Source organism: Lolium rigidum, chromosome 7 (genome assembly GCF_022539505.1).
Source record: "Lolium rigidum isolate FL_2022 chromosome 7, APGP_CSIRO_Lrig_0.1, whole genome shotgun sequence".
In the NCBI taxonomy this organism is placed as follows: domain Eukaryota; kingdom Viridiplantae; phylum Streptophyta; class Magnoliopsida; order Poales; family Poaceae; genus Lolium; species Lolium rigidum.
The window spans coordinates 285942727-285965495 of NC_061514.1; the positions used below are offsets into that span (position 1 = coordinate 285942727).

The following is a 22769-nucleotide window of genomic DNA, read 5'->3' on the forward strand; positions in this document are numbered from 1 at the left end:
CCCCTCCCGAGCGGTTCTGGAGGTGCCCTGCCACCCCGCAACCCTAGTAGGCCGACCCATCCTCTGCCCCGTTGGCCGCCGCCGCTGCTCTTGCCGGCGGCGGTAGCGGCGCCCTTCTCGCCGGATCTGGCGGATGGGATGGGGAGGTGCGCTCCGCAGCTGATTCTAGGGAGGATGGTGGATCTGCGGTGGATGCACGGGGCGGCGCGGCCCTCCTTGGCCGGTGCCTGAGGACCTCCATCGGCGAGCCGTCGCGGAGGTAGCTGTGCGCCAATGGCTCGCGATCCTGGTGGCGAGTGGGTTCATCGGGCCATGATATGATCTGGCCTAGATGAACTCTGCCATGGCCAGGGGGCGGGATCTGGCCCTTCGGAGCTGGTACTGCAGCCCTGCGCCTGGACAGTCGCCTTCCTCTTCGGTCTCTCCGGCATGGAGGCGATCGGCGGCGTGGGGGCCTGCCGGTCTCGCGAATAAAGGTAGCAGTCCTAGGATTTCTCCTCATGTCAAGATGATGACCTTCTGGTTGCCTGTTCTCATTGATCTGGCAGACGCAGCGTGTTCCGGAAGGCTCCACCGGCGTACTCCACCGGAGATTGCTGAATCGGGTGGAATTCGGTCGTGCGCACCCATCTCTGACCGTTTGGTTTCAGAGGGAGCGCTTCGAAGCTCTGTTGGCTGTTAATATCATGGGGCATGTTCTCGTCCCATGATGCTGGCGGAGAATGTCGTTGAAGCCAAGAAATCCGAGGATTGGTGCTGATGGTTCGACTCCGGGCGGCGATGAGGAATTGGCTTGGTGATTTGTGACTTGGAGCAGCGGCATGCTAGTGGGCGCGACTGCATAGGAGAAATTCATAGTCTTAACTTTCAGGGTGAAAACCAAGGTCTGGCCTTAATTGGTTGTGCCTGGCATTGTCCTTGTTGAAGGCATTTTATTGAGAGTGGGGACCTATCTGACCTTCTGGTGCTGTCTCGGTGGTGTTAGTACTGCTGCTCCAAGGAATAGATTACTGTAGCAGGACTGTAATTTTTCTTTCTTTTTTGGCTGTGTGCATCTGTAATGCCGCTAGGGCAATACGTTGTTGCAGAGGCAGGATGTATTTGATATCTTCGTGATATTAATATATACTCTTTATCGAAAAGCAACCAGAGGGTAATCGGAGGCGGGAATGTGAAAGTTTGCCCATGGAAGTTGTCCGCCTTCTTCCGGATCATATATTCATATGTGTGATTGTCCTTGCAGTTGGCCTCCCCGCATTGAGAACCACGCTGTTCCAGCGCTTCCAAAGACACCATAACATGAGAGTGATTACGGTCCAAAGATCACGCCTCTCTTTCCTCGGCGTTAGCTAGATCATCCACCAGTGCCTTGGGACCCCACTCTGGGGCCACAAGAATTCATGCTCAAACCTCGTGGGCTACCAAGCACCTCATAGTTTTTTTTTAGATAAGGGAGCATTGCTCTAACCTCTGCATCAATAGATGCACACGGCTTTGCTTTATTAAACCAAAGTATGAGTTCACCCTATAGCTAGTCTACCCCTTCCTCCTTGGTGGTCGCGATGAAGAAGGCCGTATTGCGTCTTTGTATGCCGAGAGCAAAGAATAACGCCCATTTTTCTCCCACCTCCAAATCATCTCGTCTCCCCTTGTTGGGTCAAGGTGTACATCAGCAACCCTTTGAAAAACTCCTGCAACACATCCGCACCGAGATTCATACGCAGGAGATATATTAGAATGTCAATGATTTTCTTTTGAATGCGACTAAGTGTATGCAAATGTCGGCAACTATTTTAATCCCTGGCAAGTGGGGGCCTGCCCTGACATTTCGACTACTCAATAAGAGGCGGCTCTCCCTTGAATTAAACTATGTTTCTGACAAAACAGCTCAAAATAATAATTCGAGAACAGTAAGAATATTCATTGCTTGCAGTTGAAGATTCTGGGCGGAAAGAAACGCCAGATAGAAACCCCAAAACAGATAAATCACCATCAGTTCGTTAAAAAGCTACAGCCCCTCGCTCCTCCAAACGGTGTGGTCCTTGGACGTACGCGGAATAGGCCCAACCTGAAAGGACCCCTGCTCCAACTGGCCACTTGTACGTAGCAGGTATAACTGCAGGAAAAAAATAGATGTATAATTACACTAGTCATTTTTCTACTAGAAAATAAAGTTTTTATACTGATGCATCGCACCTAATCCTCTCTGTGGTTGAGTCGCACCTAATCTGTGCCTAAACCTCCCAGGGCGGATCACGCAATGCCAAGGAGCAAGTGTTGGGAAACGTATAGATACTTTACACTCCATCCTGTGTTTTTTAAAGATCCCTCTGAACTTTTACAGTATCTTATGTGCATTGTTATTACTACTAGTGACATTGGCATAACATGGATAAATTTGTGCTAATACGGCATCATCATGGATTCATGGACAGGGTCGGGGTGTGCGGCGGCCAAATTTATTGAGCCGTAACCGCGCCAATTTATTCGGCCGCGTACGTGTAGAGCAAAGCTGTCAGTGCTACGAAACTGTTTGCATCCCACCTACCAGATACGAGTACGATACGAGCCTTGATGGCGATTTCAAGCCAAAAAGAGAAAGAAAACTGAACTGAGCTATCTCTCTCGCGTATATATATTTTCCGGGAGAGTTGTGTGAAACTGTGACCTGTGAATGGTACGTTTCCAACAAACTATACTGGATCATCTAGCTAGCTAGGAATCGAATTTGTATAGCGCACCACACACGTTTCCGTGATTAGACATTTAGACGACCGAACCCTATGAAAGGTTTTCGTGTAAACCTTCTTTCCATGTATGGAGCCCAGGGCACAAAACCAGGCTAGCCGTAAAGCATCGTCCATGTATATGCTTGTTGTTTCTCCACGAAAAAGTGTGTATATTTGTAATTATATCACGCCTGATTTGCTAACCGTTGCTCTTTTTCAAATGGAGTTCCGAATAATTCAGGAGCACGTTGTTTTGTTTAGGGATGAAAGCGGAGCAAAAAGTGATATGGAAATGAAAACATAACAGAATTAGTGGAGCAGCGTTTTCCAACCAAACAGAATATGGAATTTTCATTTTATGGTTTAATGTGCATGATCCAACCCATCAATCCCAATATGTGACATTGCCAAGCCAAACCATCAAAGAGACCCATCCCAAAGAGGAAGCCACATAATCCCTTTCTTAGCTCGAGGATGCTCTCGCGGCTTTACCCTTTTCCCCTTTACCCGGTATATTTACTATAGTCAACGTTTGGGTTAGGGACCAGAATAATTGGTATGTTTCTTTGTGCTGCTTGATTTTAGGATTTTTAATCATTTCTGCCACTATGATCGATCCTAATACTAGTTTTGCCATTTGACCAATCAAAATCTCAATCTTGCCACTACTCTATTATTAGAGCACTTCTCAGTTTTGCCATTCCGCTTTCCACCGCTGGTATGCAATCACTTATGCCATTTAGAGTGTGGGTGCAGTCAGAGACGCATTAAAATATGAGAACCAACCTGTGGTTGGGTGGTTAGGAGGGCAGTGGCACCCCTAATCCACCAAAGTTCAAACTCCAGGTTTGACACTTTGATGTCTCATATAGGCGGAATATTCTTGAGTGAGAGACGACGTTTCCGTCGACAGCGAGACGCCTGTGGTGACTTCGTCAATCTCAAGACCCGTCGGATGAAGTTTCTTGGATGCAGTCTCTCGGAGGTGCTCATAGGGATAGGGTGTGCGTGCGTGCGTTCATAATGGTGAGTATATGTGCGTATTTGTGAGCGTCTACGTCTATACTGTGTTTCGCAAAAATAAGACACATTTAAATATGTCAAACGTATAGATATTTTAGTGTCTGAAATAGTGAACCGATAAATATTTGTGGAGATTCGGCTCTATACAAAGAACAGTGTCCAACTCATTGTTCTAGTTTTAGATAATGATTTTCCGTGATCAGCTCTTGGGCTCTTGCTCTCTTTATATATACATAACATTTTACTTTAATCACACAAATCGTTACAAGTTGTTAATATATTAAAAAAATCATCATGATCGGATGTAGAAAGTATTTTCCAAGGCACGATCGGATATAAAAAATTTCAACACAGAAGTCGTTTGGAAGCCAGGCTTTCATTTCGTTTGTAGCATTTTAAAGTGAATACTATTCATTTTATTTATATTGTAATTTCAGAAATAGACACTTGTTTGGTTGCCAGAGAAATTGCAAATGATAGCAGAATTCAATATTAAATTTGTAAATGGCTTCCATAGAGAAACGCAAATGACAAGTCTCAGCTTGGAATTGTGTTTACCCATGGTGTCATTTTGCTGGATTTCCTAAATGAAATGATGGCCAAATTCCGTGACAACCAAACAATCCACCTATGGAATTCCAAAATAAATTTGAGGATTCCAGACCCAAATGATGGATACCAATCCACCTATGGAAATTGAGATTTCTGTTGTTTAAATGGCAAAACTGATATTACAACCAGTCATAGTGGCGGGAACGATAAAAACCCTTGATTTTATCTTCATGGTTCAAGCGGCCTCTTGGTTTCGGCAAATATCCGCTTTCAGATGCGTGTCCGTGCATGCCGTGTATATATTTTCGTATATCTGTTTCGAGGATTGTGACTTCATTTCCGCTTCCGTGGAAAAACAAAGTGGCACCGCGTGCTCGGTTTGACAGTTTTCGCTCTATTTTCAATCTTATTTTTTGTTTACCATAATTTTCGATCCTACTTTGTTTCATCAGGATGGTTCATTTCCGGGGGACATGTACCGTGTCACGTAGCCTAACAACCATTTCCGAAGTAAAATAAACAAAGGAGACGACGATCTACAGCCTACAGGGTTGTTTGTTTAAGCCAAGATCCAGGCAAGCAAAGGGTAGGGCAGAAAGGTTAAACAAAAGTAGGAGCGGACAGCGCAGCAGCAGGCTGGGCTCAAGAAATCGAGAAAGTTTTCGCAGCAAGCTCCCTCCCATCCTATCTACCCCCACCCCACCCAAGTGGACTCCCCCCAAACCGAGGAGAGAGATCACGGCAGGCAAGCGGGCAGCCCGTGTGTGCGTGCGTGCGGTCGCGTAATCGCTGTCGCATTCGCTTCGCTCCACCTCCGGCAGGCGGCAGGCAGCGCCACCGCACTCAAAAACCCAAGTAGAGTACCACCAAATCCTAACCACCGCCTAATCCCGTTCCCATCCACCACCCGCTAGCGCGTTGCGGCGCTTCCACCGCACGCCAGATCGCTGCCGCGCACCACGGCGGCGGCGGCGGCGGCGGCGCGCGCGCAAGGGGCTGGCTGGATCCAATGCGCCTTCCGGCGCTGCTTCTGTGGTAGTGCTAGCAGCTGCTGCTGCTGCGGTGACGGCGCGGGCTGGCTGATGCGGACGATCTGAAGAGGAGGAGCGGGCGCGGCGGGGATGGCGGCGGCCGCGGCGGGGCCGGCGCCAAGTGGGGGCGCGGTGAGTGGCCTTCTCATCTCCTCCTGTGCGCTCTCTCTCGCTCTCGGATTAATTCCTCGCTTGCGTTTGGGGGAGAAGCCGCGGCTGGGTTCGAGTAGTAGTATTTGGTACCTCACGCCGAGGAATAGGCGCTCTGCTTCTGGCGTGGGTCTTACTAGTGTTTCGCTCTTCTGCTCGACCGATTTTCGGAGTTGAGGTGCGAGATGGCGCCGAGGACCAATGCGCCTCGGCGGCGGTGCCATGTCTGCTGTGCTGCCAAGGCCGACAGAGCGACCCCATGGTGCGAGATTGCAAGAGTTACCAGCTTGCTGCTGCTGCCGCCTTTTGGGTTTGGGTTGGACTGGAGAGTGGACTTAATTTGGGCTGGAGTAGAACCTTTTAGTGGTTTCTGCGTAGCGCAAAAATGCAAACGGAAGTGTTTTGGTGTGGTTTCGTCGAACACGGCATGCAGATGGAGGCGTTCCAGCCATAGGGGTGCTGAAACTCGAAACAGCATGCGTCCAATTGGTATCAGATCAGATATGTGTGAGGTCACTACTTGTTTGCAGGCTGAGGTGTCGTTTCATCCTTAAGGTGTCCCATGACTAGATAAACATGAATTCGGAGCGCAGGGGACTATGAATTTAGGTGCAAGAGTGAAGAATTTGTTGTTGTTTTCCACCCTCGTTTTGTTTGTTTGTGCATTCATGATAATAGGGGAACAAGCTGTGCGCATTCACTCGTTATTCGGAAAGCTTCCACCCATTCCGAAACGAGACACTTTCAAGCATTTGAGATAGCATGCCGTGTCACTAAAATATTTAATTCTGTATTTACGATCATAACATTTCTGACATCAAAATGCCCTCATGACCAGGTATTTAAGAGTGGTCCCCTCTTCATATCATCCAAAGGTAAAACCATTTGCGTCGCACATCATTTATACTCTATCCTTTTTGGGTTGGCGTTGTTTTACTTATTTCCTTTGAGGCAGGGCAAACGTCCATATCTAGTTCAAGTATTTAGAATTTCCGTTAATACTGTTGTTAAAGGTAATAAGTAGTAACAATTTTCTCTTCTTTGTTCTGACAGTTCATAGTCAAGAAAGGATGTATTGTTTGCAGAGCTAAAACATATTAATCTCATGGATGACGATGCTGGATTTTTGCTATGTCAATACGAAAAACTAGGATGAGACAAGACCATGTTGAGTTGCTTGTATTTCTCCCCCTCGAGAAAACATGGAACCTTTGTTCTTGTTGCATTGGTAGAAAGAAGAGTTCATAATTACAAGCCCAACCCACATACAACCCTGCACGATCCCGCCACACCTGTTAGGATCTGCGGCAACCCTGCTACGCCTTGCCCAACAACTTGCTTCCGCCTGAATCTATATTAGAAAGCTGACAATACTTTGCTTGGTATTCGGATGGTTCCAGATCAGCCTTGCGGTCAGCTAGATCATGGTTCCTGTCCATCCCTTTGAGCCGTCGGTGCAGAGTTGACTACCAGCCTCCACCACTTGTAAATGTCGAGTTGCTTGTATTGACATCATGAATCCGGTGGTTGAATTGGATTTGTAGGTTGGATCTATAGATGGAAATGTATCAATACAAAGGATTAATAACACTACGGCAGTCTAGTTAGTTCTGCTTCCTATCCATGTCAGAAAGTCACGCGTGGGGTCCATTCACAGTTTTCCAATACGCTTCCAATACCACAGCCATCCATATCTGTTATAGGTCAAATGCAACAGAGGGCAGCCATAGCAGGAGTATGTGTTGTTAAGTTTTTAAATACCTTTTCTCTTGCGAGTTCAAGGCTGACATAAGATTTTAGGTTCCAGTTTAGTCGACTCCTGATATGTGACCAAGAGTTCAGGTGTAGATCATCAAATTCATAATCAATACAGTAGTCATTAGCAAATTTCTCTGGGTTATTCTTCAGAAAGCATAAACTGAATCTTGTCCAGAGTGCTCTTGTAGTTTATCTCTTGTTCTAATAATCTACTAGGTGACCAATTTGTTTGATTTTGTGCTTGATCCCCTCTACGATATGGCATGAATTTTGTCAAGTTACTATGCATCTTTACTTCTATACAGATTTTAATTGGTGGTGGCAGTCCATTTGCTTCGAACTATACTGACCATCAGATCATCAAACGACAGTCCTTAAGTCTATTAATATTCTTATCTTGGTCCCTGTAGAGAGGTTGATATATTCAGCACTATAAATAAGGAAATATGCAAAAATAAATGTACTCCCTCTGTAATTTTGTCTAATTTTGGATGTGTCTACACACTAAAACACGTCTACATACATGCATATTTAACAAAGTTGAGACATCCTTTTATGGACGGAGGGAGTAGCATTTTTTAAAACAAACTAGCATTTTGCTTCAACAACAAGGGCTTTCTATATTGGAGCCACTTGACTTGACAATCAATCCAACTAAATGTGCATTCGTTTTTCAAATATTTGACATGTTCCTTTCGATTAAATTTATTGTGGTTCAGTAAAGGAAAATTGGAACCTAGTTACAGTTTTGTTTTGCTTACATCTGAAAAATAACCTTGGGTTGTTATGATTCCAGGAATTGGATGGAAATCTTGGAAAAAACGATGGTTCATCCTCACTCGAACATCTCTGGTTTTCTTCAAGAGCGATCCTGTTAGTATTTCCATTCTTGTGTTCATAATGTAAATATTGCATATCACTGGAAAGCGCATATTAAGTAAACTCTTCAGACCAGATATTATTTTTTGCTTCTTGACACCTTAATCGTATCTCTCTATCACTGACAATATGTACTAGTTTGGTTTGATGTTCTAACATTTTTCATATTTCATGACATTTATGATTGTATACTAGGATCAATATGGTATGAGAGTATATAGTGTTTTGAATTTAGCACTGAAGAGCAGAACAGCATTGGCTGCTTGATGTAGTTGCAGCTTTGTTTTTTCTTCCAGTTTCCTTCAACTTTATGTGTTCCTTTACTTAACAAGTTCAAATATTGGATTACGTCCAGTGCTTGAAATTTTTAGTTGCATAAACTTGCTTATTCTTTTTCTTGCCTTAAGTTATGCTGTAAAGAAGGTTTTGTAGAATACTTGTACAATATTTCGTTTTCCATTCATGGTCCATATTACGGCTTAGTTCTCTGTTCCTTGACAATTTATTCTTCTTGACATTGTAGAATACCTTACCCCAGAGAGGTGGTGAAGTGAACCTTACTTTGGGGGGCATTGACTTGAATAATTCTGGAAGGTATGTGTCTTAACGCATTTCTGTTGTTAATCATTTGTTGCATTTTACACAAAGATTGCCACATTAAATGTTTTTCACGAGCAGTAGCGAATGATTGTTGGTACTTACTTTTAGTGTATTTTGCACAATTTCATACTAACAATGTTTCTTGTTCTCAGTGTTGTGGTCAGGGAAGACAAGAAGTTGTTGACTGTTCTATTTCCAGATGGCCGTGATGGTCGGGCTTTCACCTTGAAGGTATATATTGTACACTTAACTTAGTAGACCCACTTGAGCAAATGCAAGCTTTATGCCATTTAATGCTCCTTCAAGAGGTTAATAAAAGCACCTGCTATTCTTAACACAGGCAGAAACATCTGAAGATTTATTTGAGTGGAAAACAGCACTGGAAGAAGCTCTTGCGCAGGCTCCAAATGCAGCTCTCGTGATAGGGCATAATGGAATATTTCGTAGTGACACAACAGATGCATATGAAGGAGCAGCTCCAAATTGTTGGTTCCATACACTATGATTTGACTTGCTATTACTAATGAGAAACTCGTATTTGATTGTTTTTTTTTCATACCATTCATTTGATGTCTGTAGGGAGAGAGAAGAGGCCTACTAAATCTTTGGTTGTTGGAAGGCCAATTCTTCTTGCACTAGAAGATATTGATGGCAGCCCCTCTTTTCTGGAAAAAGCTTTGTGTTTTCTGGAGAAACATGGTAGGATTAAAGAGAGTTAATTAGCACCAATGTTTGGCACTGGCCGCATTTTACATTTGGTACTATATGCTCCTCACCAACTAATCTAAACATTTAACCGTGAATTCAAACATTTTCTTGAAGGGATAAAGGTAGAGGGAATTTTACGCCAGGCTGCAGATGTAGAGGAGGTTGACAGAAGAATGAATGAATATGAGCAAGGTTTATGCGATTGCATAGTTTTATTTGAAAGTTTGATTTTTAATGGTGTTTCAAGTTTGGAAATTTTCGTGCTGTTGTACCAACTTGTGCATCTGTTTTTTGCTTTATTCCAGGAAGGACTGAGTTTGCACTGGATGAGGATGCTCATGTTATCGGTGATTGTGTAAAGGTACCTTGCGTGATTCCTGTTGTGTTGTTTCTTCAAGTATTCATAGATGTCATAGAGTTTTAATAGTTCATGTTTTGCTTGCCTACTTTATTCATGTGAACAAACATCTGCAGCATGTTTTGCGGGAGCTACCATCTTCTCCAGTTCCTGCTTCCTGCTGCACAGCATTACTGGAAGCTTTCCGTAAGTGCTCTATTCGGGTTAACCTAAATATATATCGCAATAAGATGTCTGTTAGGGGAATCAATGAGCTTCCCTTTTTTACTACTAGAACTGAAATATCTCTCAGTAATGTTTACATGATATTAGGAGAAGCATCTCTAGTACGTTAGATACTTCATTTAACCATGGATATATCAGAATTAAGAATATATGTTGCATTTACTGCTTTGCACACCTACAGGTATATCTCGTGTTTTTCATTTCCATTCCCACAAGAAAAAATACTATAATTCACATTTCGAACAGGCATGGATACAGCATCTATAGGATAACTTCCATCTTGATAATTCTTTCTGAGTTCTGTCTGATATCCACGATCTCTCTTTATCTGTAACTCAATACAAAAATCAATAGGCTCTGTCAAGTTAGCTATAGGTTGTGACGTATCAACGATTTCTACGGAAGGTGGTAAGATTATATCTTGAGCAGTTATGTATATAGGACCTTTGGCGCAAATTGACTATACAATCATATTGTTGACTGAGTTACCAAGTATATCTTCTTAAGAAGCAAGGAAGGATGGTCTTTCTTCTCCTCACCTTTCTATTTTATGGAAGATATAGATCTGGTGAGTCTATCGGTGCTGTAAGCTAAGAGCCGAACATAAAGAGTACATTTGGACCCCTAGACTAGGAAAAAACAGTGGTCCTTAACCTAAACTATTCGAACATCCAGTTACAATCTTGTAACATTCGGTACCTAGTATGTAGCATGCTTCTGTTATGGCCATTGGTTAAATCTTATAAGTTGCAGTTTAGCAGGTATAATATATGAAACTTCATGATGTGATTTGCATAAAAAATGTCCGGATAAACCTGACGTTCATTGTTAACTTAGTTACCTAGCTAATTTTTGTCCATGTCTGTAAATCCTAAGTATTTTGTTCACTTCGATATTCTGGTTTAATCAGTTCTTTTCACTTAATTCCTGTGTAGGTCTGGAAAGTAAGGAATCTCGGATAAATTCTATGCGTATAGCCATATCTGAGACATTTCCCGAGCCTAATAGGAGGTTGCTACAAAGGTTAGTTTTTTTTTTGTAACGGGGACCTCTTTTGTCTCTGAGTTAGCTTTTGACCTGCTAGGACATCATACTGGAGTACATTCTAAATCTAATTCGTTTTATGACAAGCATATGGTGAGCTGTCTTGATCACAGTACGCAACTGGAAATCACAAAATACATCTCTATGAGTAGTTTATCGTAGGCAGTGGCATTTTCTTATCAAGTTGTACCAAGTAAACTCTTCATTTAGCTCATAAATTTGATGTTTGCAGAATTTTGAGAATGATGCACACAGTTGCTTCTCATACTGCTGAGAATCGAATGACTTCATCAGCAGTTGCTGCTTGTATGGCTCCTCTCTTGCTGCGTCCACTTCTGGCTGGTGAATGTGAGATGGAAGATGACATTGACATGAATGGTGACAGTTCTGCTCAGCTTATTGCTGCTGCAAATGCTGCTAACAGTGCTCATGGCATTGTCACAACTCTATTAGAGGAATATGAGGGCATATTTGATGTAAGTGTTTCTGATGCTATGCCAGAAGTTCATTGGTCTGATGACACTTTTCTGGACAATATAGGCTGATGCAGTCCCTATTTGTTATTCCACTTACCGTGAAATCTTTTTATCATCCTGTTTGTCACTTTTACAGGATGAACATCCTAGGTGTTCCCTGTCACCTGATTCTCGAATTCAAGACAGTGGGAGTGAAGAATCTACAGATGATGAAACTGTGGATGCCAAAGATAATGGGTTTCATGATGCAGAGAATGATGTAGATCAGGAACTAGATGAACGTTTACTCAGTGGAAAACTGAGTGAAAGCAGTGCGTGTACTGATGGTGACCTTTATGATTACCAGGTTTGATATGCTTTGCAATTATGTAGCTTCTAATATGTAGTAATTCTGGGCTGCTACCAGTTGTATTTAAGATTAAATTGCACCTAACACCTGGTAGAATGCCCTAGTTGCACATTACACCATCTTTGCCAAAAATAAGCAGTTTACACTAGATCAAGACAAATAGTATTGCACACTGCATTCTGAGTAGTCCAATCAGAATCTGACTTGGTTTTCATTTTTATTCGGCTAGCACAATCTTGTTTATGTGACAATGTCCTGATGTATTTTTTCCTTTCTTACTACAATGTGGCACATCAGGTAGATCATGGGGATTCAGAACCTTCTGTCGAAGATAAGGCTTTGGAAACAAAGTTGGATTTAAAGGATGCTCCACATAACCTTTTAACTCAAAATGGCACGATAAATGTCAAGAGACCACTGAATGAGAAGGATCCAACAAATCTGGTGTGCAGTCATGAATCTCCATTGTCGATGGGAGATATTCTTTCTTCCTTGGATGCAGGAGTTCCTTTACCGGGTTCAGGACCTGAATATTCTGTAGATAGACACTCCATTAAATCCAATGAAACTCAGCCTCATGTGAAGCGTTCTAACATTTGGGGACGGACTAATGTAAGCAAGGAGTTACCTTTTGTTGTCTTCCCTTGTAGATTCATGTTAGTTCTATCAAAGTCATGTTAGTTCTATCAAAGTCATTTATGATCATTGACTTCCAAGTGTTTTGACTAAGCAGTTATGGCTTTATCAGGGAAACCATCAGTAGACATACACTCTAATTATTCTTGAAGAAGCTTCTCTAACTGTTTATTGTAGCTTCTCTTTTGACCATGCGGATTTAAACATGCGGTTTGTGCAGGCAAGAAAGATTCAACAGTCGGAGTCTGTTGATTCATCAGGTGAAGAAGAGTAAGTTCCTAGTCATAAACCCAAGCTTCGGAAGAATCTATTCTATACTGCCTACCTATCGGAAGACGCATGGTCTTCCTTGTTTTGTTGCTAGATACTCCCTCCGTTCTCTTTTAATTGACTCAAATTTAGTATAAATTTGTACTAAATTCGAGTCAATTAAAAAAGAACGGAGGGAGTATAATTCTTTCACTTGACTTTTCTAGTTAAGTAACTATAAAAGAAGACAACTTATGAGGGGAATGGTTTCCCCCCACGGTGATCGGACTATCGTCCTCTCCCCTCCCCCCTTCCCCTACTTCCCGCCTGCGGCTGGCCCGAACAGGAATAGAAAACACTAGACTTGGAACTGGAACAGAAGGAACAAGTTTACCACCCCCAACCCCCTGAAGGGGGCTCCGAAAGATCATATACTCCCCTAAATCGTAGGGCTGATCTACCCCAACCCCTATCAAGGGGCTCTGAAAGAAGAGATTAGAAACTACTGGATTTGAACCAGATCTACCCCAACCCATATCAAGGGGCTCCATTTCAAGTATTATTTCCTAAAATTAAATTTTACACGACTGCTTTGTATAAATATTGGGAATTGCAGTGTTCAGTTATTCTCTTAAGTTGTTTTATATCACTAATAATTAATAACTAGGGGTGTTTAGCCATGGGTTGAATCGAACCTGGCCAAAACCGGCTAGCACCTGCTAGTTCAATTTTTTTCACAACCTGTGAGGCTAGCTGCTGGCGTAGTACAGTTTTTTTTGTATAGTGGGTTTGGCGTGTTGAAGCAAACCTGCTTAACAATGAACACCCCTACTAATAACCGTGTTCTTTATTCTGTGTTCTGAGGCTTTTGTTGTTATTTGCTTGGTTGAAAATTCCATTTGATCAAAATATCTGCACCCCTGTGTATGATAGAGATTTTGGTATGTTGCCTACTGAGAAAATTGTTTCTCTCTAGCTAGAAGAAAGCAACTTGTTTCTGTCTAATTTTATGGCCTGTGCTACCATTAATTTGTGATGGTATATAATTGGACAGGCTTGTTGCATAGCATTTCATTATATCACTTACACTGATAATATCATTGAAGGGTTGATTTTGTACTTAACTATTTAACTATGCAAACAAACCTTTCAGGCTTGCTATCCAAAGACTTGAGATTGCAAAGAATGATCTGCAGATCAGGATTGCAAAAGAGGTACGAAGGAAATACATGTACTTTTCAATTGTAGGGACTGTTATTTTTGGGGATCTTGCAAACTAATTGGAAACTCTTCTCAGACTAGAGGTAATGCAATCTTACAGGCGAGTTTGGAAAGAAGAAAGCAAGCACTGCACGAGCGCCGCTTGGTCCTGGAGCAGGATGTACGCCATATTCTTTTACTATATTAATCAATTACTTCATTCTACACTTCCAAAATATGATGGGAATCCACTCATATTATCTAATTTTGTTGAATTTGCTTTCTTACAATCTGTCCTCAACAGTTTCTCAATTAATATCCAAAAAATCCCGACAAGTTAAGACTTTGTTTGATAGCAACCGTTTGTCCCTATAGGTATCAAGGTTGCAAGAGCAGCTGCAGGCTGAAAGGGATCTTAGATCTGCATTGGAAGTTGGGCTAAGCATGTCTTCTGCACAGTTTTCTAGTTCACGCCCTATGGATTCAAAGGTACTGAAATTTTAAGCTATTAGGTCACCAATAATCGTGGTTTCAGTCTTTTGTGGTGTCTAATTTATTTGCTTAAGACAAAGGCAGAGCTTGAGGAGATTGCTCTCGCAGAAGCTGATGTTGCAAGGTTAAAGCAGAAGGTTGCAGAGCTGCATCTCCAACTTAGTCAACAGCGCCAACACCAGTACGGCTCTTTCATAGATGAGAATGATCGTTATCAACATCGTCCAAGTCATTTCCCACAGTAAGACAAATATTAGTGCACTTTTTATAATCAATAGTCAGTTTCTGTGTCTTTTTAATGGGAATTCAGCAGAGCGTAATCGTGAACTATCCCCAGCTGTTAGTATATCAAATGAAGTCAACATATGAGGTCAACCCGCTCTTAGGGTATAAGTTCGAAATGTGGCTTCAGCCACGCTGGGGCATTGAGCCAACATGAAAAATTAAAAGAAACTAATAAATGATGGTGCAATCTAGAGACTAGAGTGTTGAAGCACATTATAGAATTTGAACTTCAAAGTGTATTAGAAGGGGAAAATGCAAGTTGTTGATTGTGACATGTGTTGGTGTCTTTTGGATTATGCTTTCTATTTTCACTCTTAGCACAGAATGAGTTTTAATGGATGATGTTAAACTGAGAAGTACATGAACATTTTTGGGGGTATTTTCAATTTGGGGCTTCAACTGACTAGGTTGGATGGATACACCTTAGAGTAGGCTGCATGTGCACCTGCCATTGAACTAATATATACAATTATTTTAATAATTAACATACAGGTTGCATACTAAATGTCCACCATATTGCATGCTGCGTATTTTAGTAACAAAAGCAGGATATTTCTGTAGTAAGGTTTGTATCAGCTTAAAACACATGATTTAAGGTGTCATATCAGCTTAGAACACATGGTTTATCAGTTGGACGTGTTTCATTCTCGAATTGTCCTATCGAACTGTAATATAATAACAGTTGCAAATATTTTTATTGCCAACAGGAACTTTGTTCAACCAGGGTTTGATATGAAACTTGCTTTCTGTAACCAAGAGAAGAAGCAGAGGAACGAGGTTTGATAAAAAAGCCATCACCTACCCTTTTGAAGTCTTCAAACCAATTAGTTGAATCAACTGCGTTGTATACTTCCATAATAATATACAAAGCATAATCTGTTTTAGTTGTAAAAGGCTAAGCCACTGATGAATAGCTTATGTGTGATGTGAAACTGGTGTTGCATGAGGATGATATTAAGGGTTGAGGTCACCTACTGTTCTGACAGGAGAGCTTGTCGGGCACATCACACTGGAGAAGTATCAAGCAGCACGTGCTGACTCAGGCTTCTTCGAAGCCCTTCTCCCGCAAGCACTCCTTGGACACCTGTTCAAGTGATTCAAGGGAGGTAGCGACAAGCATGCCAGCGGAGAGCGGTTCATTGTCTACTAACATCCCAAGAGCAATGGAGGTAAGGAAAGCACTGCACCTTAGTCCCAACTTCCAAGGCGACCAAAGTGTGACTCTTGTTGTAAACGCAGGCTGTCGAGTATGGAAGGCAACCACCCGTGCCATCGTCCACTCTGGTTGAGCTAACGACCAGACTAGATTTCTTCAAAGAACGGAGATCACAGTTGATGGAGCAACTCCACAGTCTCGATTTAGGACATGGATCCGCGCCGCAAGGTTTTCCGTACAAGTCTTCATCCCCTTGGAACAGTCCGAGATAGGAGTTTTTCATTTCTTCTAATTTCATGTTTGTATATTCTTGGTAAAGCAAGTTTTCTCTGTAGCAGCTGCTAGCGAGAATGTATATCCATTTTCTTGGTTTTTGTGGCTGAGTGCTGCAGCCTCATTTGAGTGCGATTTTGTAATGCTTCTGTAATCTATTGCATGTAACGAGTTAAGGGGTGATAAGAGAGCCTGAAAGCTATTTTGTATCTGCTGACTGCTGTAGTAGACGCAAGGAATATAGAATGGTTATTCGTATATAGCTTATAACGAGGCAGATGGTATATCAGATAAATGATTTGAAACATAGACATTGACTTGATTCTTTTGAGAGTGCAGAGCTAGCTTTATTAGCTCATCAAAGTTACATCATCAGTCAAGATCGAAGTAAAGAATCAGCATTGTAACTTCGCATAGGCGATTCTCAAGTTTCCTTCCACAAGGCCGGTCAGTAAAAAAGCAAGTCTCCGAAAAATAGCAAATGCAGCACAACACGGCAGGATCGGTCCACCAAATTGCTTCTCTGATTACGCTAATCTAGCCCCAAATTTTGTTTTTCTTCCTTTCGTTCTCGCACAAGTAAAATAAAACATGCCGGAAGACTCTTTTTTCTTTCGTTAAGACGTGAACATGCCGTAAGACTTGCACCACCTTGAGAATGAGAAGGAAACTGACCAGACATCCTCAAATGTCGATTAGCCAAAGCAACAGCATAGCAGGGGTTTCATTAAGAGCATTCTACGTAAGTAGTTTTAACTATTACGGTGACTAGTGGTAGTAGGTAACTGTCTAACCGATTATGCTCGGTACAAAGTCATCGACAACTAAACGTTGGACTGCGGAAGATCACGCTCACAGGCGTACAGTAAGCATTACACGTGTCTGTTTCATGTATGTATATCTCGGTATCTTTCTTTTTTCGCGAAAACGCAACGGCTTGTTTCTCGATGAACTGATAGAAGATAGCTACAAACCTAAGAGAATGCCGAAACACCCATCACTCAAGTGGTACGATCAAGAAAAAATGGACACATGTTACAACCAACACCACCAAACAAAACACGGCATAGATGTCAACCACACAAGCACAGCATCTCAAAAAAAAAAAAAAAAAAAAAAAAAAAACCACACAAGCACAAGGGGATCAGAACCTGTCAAAACCCCCAATGAATACGATGAGTCCAATTCTGCAAAGAAGGGCCAAATTGAGATGCTCCTCCTCAGGAGAGTCGATTGCACTACGGATTGTAGGTCTCGCCTCAGATCCGACAACCATTATTGGAGCAAAGTGGACTTGTTAGCTTAATTAGAGAAATAGAACCTCTTACATAATTTGAAGCAGCCAAATAAAGAGTTTGCTACAAATTGGCTGCATCTGTAGCTCATCTACTTGTTGGGAAAGACTTTAATAATTAGTATCTGATGAATGTAAATCAATGTTCATGTTTTCTAGACAGAAATTATTTATAATTATAAATGAAATAATCTTGCTATTATAAAATACTGAAATAAAATGCAGGACTAGCTAAAATATAGTTTCCTTGAGCGTGGGGTCATGATTTAGGGTACATTGACTCCTGGAAAACATGGCAAGGCAATAAACAAAGTTAAAATGGTAGTTTATTCACAAATTGGATTTGTTAACTTAATTAGAGATGGAACCTACTACTTAATTTGAAGCAACCAAACCAAGAGTTCGTACAAATTAGTTGCATCTCGAGCTCACCTTGGTGGCAAAGACATTACTAATTAGTATATGATGAATGTGAAAAATGTTTAGGTTTTCTAGACAAAAATAATTTATTATAAATGAAATAAGCTTACTAGTAAGAAATGTTGAAATAAAATGCAAGACTAGCCAAAATATAGTTTCTTCGAGCGTGGGTCATGATTTAGGCTACATTGACTCTGAAAAACAAGGCAAGGCAATAAGCAAACCTAAAATGGTAGTGTATTCACAAAGTGAGCATTCTAACTTAATTAGAGGTGGAACCTCCTACTTAATTTGAAGCAACTAAACCAATAGTTTGTAACAAATTGGATGCATCTCGAGCTCACCTCCTTCATGGGAAAGACTTTAATAATTTGTAATGAATGTGAAATGATATTCATGTTTTCTAGGAAAAAATCATTTATTATTACAAATAAAATAAGCTTGTTATTAGGAAATGTTGAAATAAAAGGCAGGACTAGTCAAAATATAGTTTCCTTGCGCGTAGGGTCATAATTTAGGGTACATTGGCTCCTAAAAAACAGAGCAAGGCAAAAAAAAGCAAAGCTGAGACGGTAGTTTATTCCGAAAGTGGAATTGTTAACTTAGTTAGAGATGGAACCTACTACTTAATCTGAAGCAACCAAATCAAGAGTTTGTAACAAGTTAGCCGCTGAAAACATTTATTATTACAAATAAAATAAACTTGTTAATATGAAATGTTGGAATAAAAGGCAGAACTAGCCAAAATATAGATTCCTTGTGCATGGGGTCATGATTTAGGGTACATTGACACCTGAGAGGGGGCATTGTGAAGTGCATGGTACCATTTCCACCAGTTCGAACTTTTGGTTGCGTTGGCTAGTACACCTTGACAGAAGTAAAAATGACCAAAATAATTTGTTTTTGAAGTTAACCTTTATCTAGACAAACATACAAAGATGAAATGTACACAAATTTATTTCTTTTCCTGGTGGCAATAGTACGACCGTCAGAACCGTGAATTATTTCATCATCTTGATGCACCTCATACACTTCATCCTCTTCGATTCCCCCACCTTCATGAACTCGATCACTGCATTTTCTGCAATTTCATGAACTTTCACATATCTTGTAATTTCTGTAACGAATCAAAACTGTGCGACGAGATAAACCATATCATTTTCCCTATAATTTTTTGACATGAGTAGTCTTTGTTCGAAATGAGCATTCGACTATAACTGACGTGTGCCATAGCTTCTCCTTACCTCTCTAATTTGGTCAGGTACCGACCAACTACGCCCATCACTAATAGTGAAGGTTCTAAAAAATATTTATATGTCATGTTTAATAAATATATTGGATTCACACAGTGGTAACAAAATAGGAAATCACTAGCCCGTGGAGAGGCATATGTTGATGGCTAGTTAGACTCCAATGATGATAAGATTAAAACTAATAAAAAGTTGGTGCACCGTTGAGATTTTTTTTTGTCTAGATCAATTTTTTCAGCTGCAATCTTGTTGTCAGCAGTAAAATCTCAGTTGCTATCTCATTTACAACTGAAAAGTCATAGTTGTAACTGGTGATGCAACACAGTTAGCAAGAATCACGATGAGATGCAATAGTTAGGATAGTTAGGAAGGTGACTGATGATTCAGTTAATTTTTGTCGTATGAGAATTAGCAAACCTAGTATAAAACCAAAGGGCATGTGTAAATTTGAGTCGACTTAGATTTAACTAAATCTCAGTTACAAGTGATGTGTCGTACCCACAAGAAACGGGGTACCACGGGATCCCCTCCCCTCGCGTGGACCGTGTCACGCCCAGGACCCGCGAGAGGGGGAGGGGTTTACCCGGAAAAGTTGTACGTGCGAGTACGATGAGGCGTCAGAACCTGTGGCCCGGGGGGATGCCATTTCCCATCCGGGTCAAGGGATCCTTCAACCGAGATAAGCACGGGAAACATGTGCCACGACCCGTCCCCTTGAACAATAAAATAATGACGATGGCCTAGGGCATGTGGTAGAGGACCAAGGAGGAATAAGGGAGACAGAGAGGATAGGTGGGGATAATTTATGGATGGGAAGAGGAAACATAGAGAAATGATAGAGATAGGGTAGGCAGAGAGAGGTTCTCGGAGTAGCTTCTCCTACCCAGGAACCCCAGCTAGAACCTCTTCCCCACTGTAACTCCATATTCTTTTTCAACCAGAATCAATACCAATCGGACTTGCAACATGTAGGGTTGTTAGCCCGCGGACGTCTTGAATCTGGGTAAAATCTATATGTTATTCGTGTGTTCTTCAAAGTTCGAGCGGAAGAGGGAGGGATCTTGGACGGTCACTAGTCGAACCACCCTGATGGCGTGTATTTCACACGTTCGTTGGGCAACCCCAAGAGGAAGGTATGATGCGCACAGCAGCAAGTTTTCCCTCAGAAAGAAACCAAGGTTTATCGAACCAGGAGGAGCCAAGAAGCACGTTGAAGGTTGATGGCGGCGGGATGTAGTGCGGCGCAACACCGGAGATTCCGGCGCCAACGTGGAACCTGCACAACACAACCAAAGTACTTTGCCCCAACGAAACAGGTGAGGTTGTCAATCTCACCGGCTTGCTGTAACAAAGGATTAACCGTATTGTGTGGAAGATGATTGTTTGCGAGAGAAAATAGTAAAAACAAGTATTGCAACAGATTTGTATTTCGAGTATTAAAGAATGGACCGGGGTCCACAGTTCACTAGAGGTGTCTCTCCCATAAGATAAAAGCATGTTGGGTGAACAAATTACAGTCGGGCAATTGACAAATAGAGAGGGCATAACAATGCACATACATGACATGATAAGTATAGTGAGATTTAATTGGGCATTACGACAAAGTACATAGACCGCCATCCAACCGCATCTATGCCTAAAAAGTCCACCTTCGAGGTTATCATCCGAACCCCCTCCAGTATTAAGTTGCTAACAACAGTACAATTGCATTAAGTATGGTGCGTAATGTAATCAACAACTACATCCTCGGACATAGGGCCAATATTTTATCCCTAGTGGCAACAAGCACAACACAACCTTAGAACTTTCTCGTCACCGTCCCGGTGTCAATGCAGGCATGAACCCACTATCGAGCATAAATACTCCCTCTTGGAGTTAAAAGTAAAAACTTGGCCAGAGCCTCTACTAGTAACGGAGAGCATGCAAGATCATAAACAACACATATGTAATAACTTGATAATTAACATGACATGGTATTCTCTATCCATCGGATCCCGACAAACACAACATATAGAATTACGGATAGATGATCTTGATCATGTTAGGCAGCTCACAAGATCCAACAATGAAGCACAATGAGGAGAACACAACCATCTAGCTACTGCTATGGACCCATAGTCCAGGGGTGAACTACTCACTCATCACTCCGGAGGCGACCATGGCGCTGTAGAGTCCTCCGGGAGATGAATCCCCTCTCCGGCAGGGTGCCGGAGGAGATCTCTCCAGAATCCCCCGAGATGGGATCGGCGGCGGCGGCGTCTCAGTAAGGTTTTCCGTATCGTGGTTTTTCGCATCAGGGGTTTCGCGACGGAGGCTTTAAGTAGGCGGAAGGGCAGAGTCGGGGGCCAGACGAGGGGGCCACATCATAGGGCGGCGCGGGCCCCCCTAGGCCGCGCCGCCTTGTGGTGTCGCCACCTCGTGGCCCCACTTCGTATGTTCTCCGGTCTTCGGAAGCTCCGTGGAAAAATAGGCCCCCGGGTCTTTGTTTCGTCCAATTCCGAGAATATTTCGTTACTAGGATTTCTGAAACCAAAATCAGCGGAAAACGAGAACCGGCACTTCGGCATCTTGTTAATAGGTTAGTTCCGAGAAAATGCACGAATATGACATAAAGTGTGCATAAAACATGTAGGTATCATCAATAATATGGCATAGAACATAAGAAATTATCGATACGTCGGAGACGTATCAAGCATCCCCAAGCTTAGTTCCGCTCGTCCCGAGCAGGTAAAACGATAACAAAGATAATTTCTGAAGTGATATGCCATCATAACCTTGATCATACTATTTGTAAACATATGTAGTGAATGCAGCGATCAAAACAATGGTAATGACATGAGTAAACAAGTGAATCATAAAGGCAAAGACTTTTCATGAATAGTACTTCAAGACAAGTATTAATAAGTCTTGCATAAGAGTTAACTCATAAAGCAATAAATCAAAGTAAAGGCATTGAAGCAACACAAAGGAAGATTAAGTTTCAGCGGTTGCTTTCAACTTGTAACATGTATATCTCATGGATAATAGTCAACATAGAGTAATATAACAAGTACAATATGCAAGTATGTAGGAATCAATGCACAGTTCACACAAGTGTTTGCTTCTTGAGGTGGAGAGAGATAGGTGAACTGACTCAACATAAAAGTAAAAAGAATGGTCCTTCAAAGAGGAAAGCATCGATTGCTATATTTGTGCTAGAGCTTTTATTTTGAAAACATGAAACAATTTTGTCAACGGTAGTAATAAAGCATATGAGTTATGTAAATTATATCTTACAAGTTGCAAGTCTCATGCATAGTATACTAATAGTGCCCGCACCTTGTCCTAATTAACTTGGACTACCGGATCTTTGCAATGCACATGTTTTGACCAAGTGTCACAATGGGGTACCTCCATGCCGCCTGTACAAAGGTCTAAGGAGAAAGCTCGCATTTTGGATTTCTCGCTTTTGATTATTCTCAACTTAGACATCCATACCGGGACAACATGGACAACAGATAATGGACTCCTCTTTAATGCATAAGCATGTGGCAACAATTATTATTCTCATATGAGATTGAGGATATATGTCCAAACTGAAACTTCCACCATGAATCATGGCTTTAGTTAGCGGCCCAAAGTTCTTCTCTAAC

General features: G+C 41.9%; 1 protein-coding gene across 1 annotated transcript; it reads left to right on the forward strand.

The window, feature by feature from the left end:
• The first annotated feature begins 5744 nt into the window (after positions 1 to 5744).
• LOC124672899 (rho GTPase-activating protein 7-like) lies at positions 5745 to 16480 on the forward strand. Its single transcript, XM_047209056.1, has 22 exons — positions 5745 to 5835; positions 6235 to 6360; positions 8040 to 8116; positions 8646 to 8716; positions 8875 to 8953; positions 9063 to 9207; positions 9302 to 9421; positions 9545 to 9622; positions 9736 to 9791; positions 9905 to 9974; positions 10949 to 11036; positions 11290 to 11533; positions 11670 to 11879; positions 12180 to 12494; positions 12739 to 12788; positions 13921 to 13981; positions 14065 to 14148; positions 14343 to 14456; positions 14534 to 14700; positions 15452 to 15521; positions 15731 to 15913; positions 15984 to 16480. Exons 1-22 carry the CDS (start codon positions 5745 to 5747, stop codon positions 16170 to 16172), a joined length of 2688 nt encoding a protein of 895 aa, XP_047065012.1. The 3' UTR covers positions 16173 to 16480.
• Positions 16481 to 22769: the final 6289 nt, after the last annotated feature.

Coding starts and splice junctions, on each gene's coding strand:
- LOC124672899 (XM_047209056.1), top strand. CDS start 5,745: ATGGTGCGAGATTGCAAGAGTTACCAGCTTGCTGCTGCTGCCGCCTTT. Junction 8,117..8,645: donor TTTTCTTCAAGAGCGATCCT/GTTAGTATTTCC, acceptor TTGACATTGTAG/AATACCTTACCCCAGAGAGG. Junction 11,880..12,179: donor GTGACCTTTATGATTACCAG/GTTTGATATGCT, acceptor GTGGCACATCAG/GTAGATCATGGGGATTCAGA.